Source organism: Morone saxatilis, unplaced genomic scaffold (assembly GCF_004916995.1).
Source record: "Morone saxatilis isolate NCDOM2014 unplaced genomic scaffold, NCSU_SB_2.0 Contig0, whole genome shotgun sequence".
In the NCBI taxonomy this organism is placed as follows: Eukaryota; Metazoa; Chordata; class Actinopteri; family Moronidae; genus Morone; species Morone saxatilis.
The window spans coordinates 5,106,007-5,112,481 of NW_023339650.1; the positions used below are offsets into that span (position 1 = coordinate 5,106,007).

Sequence of the window (6,475 nt, forward strand, 5' to 3'; positions counted from 1 at the left end):
TGGTGTGATGTTTGGCATGAGGGCTGGATTAAGTGTAGCCAGGTGAACTCATGATCGGTGAATTAAGGATCATTCAAGTGCAGATTTTGTGAATATGTATAACAGTCTGTCATCATCAGTTCATCTTGTTATTTTCTCGATTCATTGTCACAGTCTGTGAAACATCACAAAATGGTGAAAAACACTCATCACAACTTCCCATAGCCCAAGGCCCTGTACTTAAATCACTCGTTTTATCCAACCAACAGTCCAGAATCCAAAAATATTACATTTTCCGTCATATATGATACAAGCAAGCAGAAACTCTTCATATTTGACAAGCTGGAACCAGAGTAAAGCTAATATTTGCCACTTTTGCTTGAAAAATGACTAAAATGATTAGTCATTAAAATGATGAGCCTGGTATCTCTGATATCCAATTGCTACAATTTCCTGCTGTAAGCATTCAACAAATATTACAACACATGAGGCGTTTTGGGGCATGTGCACATGCATCATTTAAAAGGATTCCCCACACAGAAGCATCCTGCTGCTGTGAATGAGCCTCCTCTCTTCAGGGCTGCTGTTGTAATTCATTTATTCTTACTGTCTTTTCTCATTCCACCAGACATGCTTGGAGTTGGAGCGCTATCTACAGAGCGAGCCTTACGTCTCCACATCCGACCTCAAGTTCGACGGGCAGGAGGACCTCTGGAGCAAGTTAATCCTGGCCTGCGGGGACAAGGCCAAGGCCGAGTCCGACCCAAAGCTGCCCGCGGCCCACGAGGAGGACAATCAGGACAGCCAAATCTTGGACACCAACAGTGTGAATTCTGACGCCAGCAGCGAAGCTTCAGACAGTTCTGAGGAGCTCTCGCCCACACACAGCTTTACCTCCAACCCTCTGGGCTCCGTGTTGGTTGGCTCTGGACCTTTTAGCCCCTCCATCATTAGCACTCCCCCGTCCTCTCCGGAGGCCAACTCGGAGGCCGGCGCCGTGACGAACGGCTGGGTCGCCGCGCACGCCGCGTTGCACTTGCCGGTCAAAATCAGGAACACCGGGGTGGCAAAGAGCACGGAAAAGACGGGACTCATCTGCGGGGACGCGTCCCCAGATGGCAGGAGGCGAGTGCACAGGTGTCACTTCAACGGGTGTCGTAAGGTTTACACGAAGAGCTCCCACCTAAAAGCACACCAGCGCACTCATACAGGTGAGTAATCAGAACCCAGACTGCTTATGTCATGACTGTGTGTGATGCATGGAAACAGAAAACTAAAGGGAGGGGTTGGGGGGAGGCGGGGGGTCTTCTCTGCTGTTTTCATTTCATTCATAGAGTTAAAAAAAATCTCAGTTCAGTCTTCTTCCTCGATGGCACTGTCCATCCATTGTGTAATGTAATTAAAGGCCCACATTGCATGATGTCCTCAGCTGGGGCGCTGTGAGTATTAGCTCTGCATGGCTGGATACCTAAACTGTGACCTAATCTATCTGGAATGTGACTGACTGAGCCAGTGAGTGAGCAAGCAACAGAGAGAGAGAGAGGGAGGAGGCAGGCAGGGGGGAGGGGTTGCACATGGGAGATAAAAGGACTTCAAAACAGATTGAGTTTCACCATGGGAAAGGGGTGAATGGGCGGGGAGCCAGGGCGCACTGGGTTGAAAGGCCTTTGAATGGTCATTTGAGCCTTTCTTATTTTTGATTAGCAGTGTGAAATTGCACGTGTAGCTTTTTTCATGTTATATTTTATTTATATACTGCTCGTATTCAGCTGCACAGCATCGCTCTTAGCATTCTTAGCATGTTTGGGCTCGCGTCCCAACACACATCCAGTGGTCCAACAGGTTCAGTGGAATCTGGGTCCCCAGCACCCATGTCAACCGGCCTGTCCCCCCTGGCTGATTGATTTGAATGTATTTAAATGACAACAGCGCGGAGCCGACCAATCGGCGCCCGAGCAGGAGAACATTCCTTTTGTGTCCAAAAGTGAGCTGAATTAATGGTCCCCTTGTTTGCTCTGCAGGTGAGAAACCGTACAGGTGTTCATGGGAGGGCTGCGAGTGGCGTTTTGCACGGAGCGACGAGTTGACCAGACACTTCAGGAAGCACACTGGGGCAAAGCCATTTAAATGCAGTCACTGTGACAGGTAAGACGGGACATTTATCAGCAAACAACGTCACCAGGCTTTTGATAAGCCTCTGTCCCTCTCACGCAGGGCTGAAGCATGTGCTGGTGACGTGAATTTCTGTTTATGTGATCTGCTTTTCTTGCACCATCCAGATAGTGATACAAGTCTTAAAAGATCGAAAGAAGTGATGCATTTTACTCAGGCAGCTAAATGTAGATTAAGGCTTTAAAATGTCCTGTTTGTAACATGTATCTTGATCCCAATCAAAAAGCATTTAAATTGAGGGATCTGAATGCAGAGCTTTTGTTAATGTTATGTGTTTTTGTTAAAAATAGGCCTCAACAACACAGTTATGGGTCGGCTGTACTAAAAATGATCAGCCTCTCAGTAGAAATTTGTCACTATGTGTGAATAACAGAAGCAACAAAGCATGTGTTCTATTGGCCGAATCACTCATTGTTCTCATCTTTTAAGGCATTCAAATTTTAAATTACTTTTTCCTGCAAAACTGTTGTTCCTGTTTCATTCATTCCCTAAAACACTCACCAGTGGTCCATTTATGCATTGTTACTGACTTCCTCCACCTCCTGTCTGTCCCCAGATGTTTCTCCAGGTCTGACCATCTGGCTCTTCACATGAAGAGGCACATCTAGAGCGGGGCCGAGCACCAACCAAGCAACGCAGAGAAGGGGAAAGTTTTAAAAGTAAAAAAAAAAAAACAAATGCCGTCTCCCGACCAGTCTCTTGGTTGAACTGTCCCAGAGCAGAGTGGCGGGAGTGTGTTCCAGCCAAAGCATGCCGTTTTGCACCATACTGAAACCCAGTGCCTCCGGGACCTCTCTTTGGAGAAAGGCGCTCTGAAGGTTGTCTGTTGCAACAAGAGGACAAAATCATGGATGGGGAAGAAGATCTTTTTGATTGAAAAGGAACTTACAACACACACAAAAAAGAAAAGACAAAAAAAAGATACACAAACAAAAAGAGTGAATGATTTGTATGTATGGTGCATGATGTTTTGGGGACATCTCCCGGGCAGCAGATACACTGGTACTTTACAAAACTGTCTGAGGTAAGCATGTGTGCACTGTGAATGTCTGAGATTGGCTGACTGGCCCCCCTGGAAAGAGAGAAGACATTTTTTTGGGGGAGAAGAGTTGGATTGGTGCGGGGCTGGTACCAATATTGCTGTGGACTGAATGGGTTTCTGGAGGAAACATTCCCACTTGCGTTTCCCCCGGTGGCAGTGTGAGGATGGGACAGGATGGAAGTTCCTGTGCCTGTCTGTCTGGCACCCAGACTGTGGGGGGGTTCTCCGAAGCGTTTGAGGCCTTGGGTTTGACCAGCGAGAGAGAAGGGCGAATGTGTCTTCTGGTCAGTGACCCAGGGACCAAAACTCCACCCCCCCCTCTGGTCACTGTATGACAGGAGCTTTTTTGGTGTTTTTGGTGCAGCTACTAAATGTGCAATGTGTTATGTAGCCTGGTTTATTATTTTTTTACAAGCTACAAAGCTCATTTGTAGTCCAATTGTATAAGCTGTGTGCTTAGAGGTATAACACAACTATACTATAACTTCAGTATCATAGACAGGTGTTGCATGGTTCTAGGGTTTGTTCATTTCAAGTTTCCACTGTAATCAGGACTGCAAATAGTTTCAATAAAAGTGCAGCTAAAGTGCGAACGGTTAAATGTTACAATATTGTACATAAAGCCTTGATGATTTCCTCTCTTATTTTTACAACTTCATGCGTTTCCTTCATCCTGGTTTCTCATCTGGCTGGAGATTTCACCACTGCTTGCTCATTTTCCCATTCATCCTATGCCTTGAGGAGTAATTTTGATTTTTGTACTTTGTTTTCTATCTAATAGTGCACTGTTGACCTTAATGGTGCCTTATGCAAGTGACTCAGCCCAGTGGCGGCAGCGGTTTTGCTCCCTCGGGGAGTCACATTTGTTGTATGGGTGATTTGACAAGCTTGATCAAGGCTCAATTACGAATGAACTCTTTGTGTTTAATGGCGGCTGTCCGCGTGTTGTTAAAATGTTAATGTACAGAAAAGTACCTTTTTCTCTCTTCTTGTTTTTGAATCAGAGCACCAGTTTATCTGATGCACATCACATTCAATTAAGTCGGAATGTTTAAACAAATGCTGTATGTTTAGAGCACTTAAATTCATTTATTAAAGACGTTAACTACTGTGTAGTATGTACTCGAGTCCATCACACACAGCTCTAAGGTACCAGACTACGTTAACAAAAATGCGGCTTTTATGTGTCGTTCATTCAGTGCTGCTCCTTTTCCTCGTATCCCTCCCCGCCATCACCGACAACCCATCCTCTCCTCCCTGTCCCCCTCTGTCCCTCCGTCCCTGCAAGTGGGACTGAAGAAAGACCTAAAGATTTATTGTAATTAACAGGCTGCAGTCGGACAGGCCTCGCCTTGTACTGCCTCTCAGTAATGAATTGCTAAAGGCTTTGTTGGCATGGAATCTGTCACAGACTGCTGACTGTGTAGGTTGGTTATTGACCTGTCTGGGGGAGCGTTGTTTTAGCCAAGCTGCAACAGTATTATGAAAACCACAGGAGCGAGTGGGGGGGCGGGGGCTGGGGCTCTCGGGAGGAGATCCAGATCAAGCACTGACGGTGCACATGGAAATTTGTCAAAAGCCCATGACAGCATCTCCCTTAAAGGTGAATGTGCATCGGCCATTTGGTTGGCGGTGCAGGAAGATGGCTACAAAGAGTGGAGGCGATAATAATAGTAGAGATTATACTTGCTACTGTTTCGGTATAAGGTGATCTATACCTCCCACTCCAGATCAGCGACCTTGCTGTAGGAATTCGATGTTGCAGCAAGTTGCACGGCGGCATGCTACGACTTATGGATTTCAGATCAGCGGGTGAAAGAGACAGGATGAGTACAAACTTGAAACTGCTTGCTGCAATAGATCTGGGAGTGCTGGCAGTGCCTTTTGTGGGCAAAAGGAAAGGGAACATCCATTCTGTGAAAACGGCAGCCAATACTGTTCAAGTGGTAATTGAGCCTTGATTAGGCACCATGTTTGCTTGCATCTTTTACACTTTTAATCATCTCTTTCATCCCACTTTCCCAACTCTTTCTGTCTCACACACACACACACACAGCTGTTTGTTCTCAACTGAATCTTTGTATAAAAAGAAAAAAAAACAACTTTTGTAAAATTGTTATGTTTATGCTTTATGAAATTTTTATTTGAAATTGTTTTGCAAAATTGTTATATTTCTGTATGAATGTATTTTTTATTGGAATAATAAGAAGTTCTTATCTGACTTTGGCTTGCTTCCTTTGTCTCATTCGTTGATTCTCCTCAGTTATGCTTCATTACTGTGAAAGCTTTTTTTTTTTTCTTTTGCCCGTGGGAGGTTTGCAGCTTGTTGAGGAAGAATGGCTGCATTTCACCCTCACCCTGCCCTCCAGTGATATGGACACAATTAGATTAGGGTCAGGGTGGGAGCACCAGGGGTACATAACCATCATTTCCAATTTGTCGCTTAAAAATATGAACTAAAAACATGAATGTTTTCCAAACAGTGGAACCTGCTGCTGCGTGAAGCCGTAAACAGCCTCACCTCTTCCTGTCTTGTAAATACCAGTATGAAAATGTCTCTCTCAAATGAGCAAATTATATCTTTGGAGCGACTGGCTGCTGAACACAGAAACCTGACACACCTCGCTCCCAGTGGCAAACATTCAGATTTAGCTTTTTCTTCCCCTGAACACCCCCCTAGAAAAGTTTCTGTAAAATCTCACTGCAGTGCTTTCAATTCTAAGAGCGTCTGACTGCTCGCTCCTTAGAGCTAGCTAGCTCTCATCAAAGCAGTATAAATAATTTATCTCCATCTCTTACAGCCCATGGCATTTAATTAGAGAGCCGCTTTTATACATTTGTTAGATAATTACTCTACTTGACACAGATAATGATACAAAACAGCAGTGGATAAACCAAAGAGCCTGGTTTAAGTTACAAACTAACAAGAAAATATGATTTTAAAAATACCGACAGCCTTCTTGTTCTCTGCTTCCCTGCTTACGGTGATGACCTAGAATGGGCAGGCAACTTATTAGTGCCTCTGATTTCCAGTAAAAGCTCTGAGGTTTATAAATGAAGCTTTGCCTGCAGTTGGTAATTAAGCTCACTTTTGAGAACCTCCCAGCTTTGGAGTGGCAGAGAGAGTTGTTTTTGCCTCAAATTCTGCAGCTCCTTGATCTCTCAACACTGCTGCCCCACCAGATTCCTCAACTTCAAATCTACCTATGATGCATAATGCATGGCCAGAGCGACCAGCAAAGCAGCGTTCACAGGACAAACTACTCACTTGACCTGCACATA

The 6,475-nt window shown here is 44.9% G+C and overlaps 1 protein-coding gene across 1 annotated transcript; it reads left to right on the forward strand.

The window, feature by feature from the left end:
* Positions 1-607: 607 nt before the first annotated feature.
* klf6a (Kruppel-like factor 6a) lies at positions 608-5,419 on the forward strand (the record flags this gene model as incomplete). Its single annotated transcript, XM_035678441.1, is given in 3 exon segments — positions 608-1,190; positions 2,001-2,124; positions 2,708-5,419. Coding segments are annotated over 3 exon segments (759 nt in total), but the record flags the coding sequence as incomplete, so codon positions are not given.
* Positions 5,420-6,475: the final 1,056 nt, after the last annotated feature.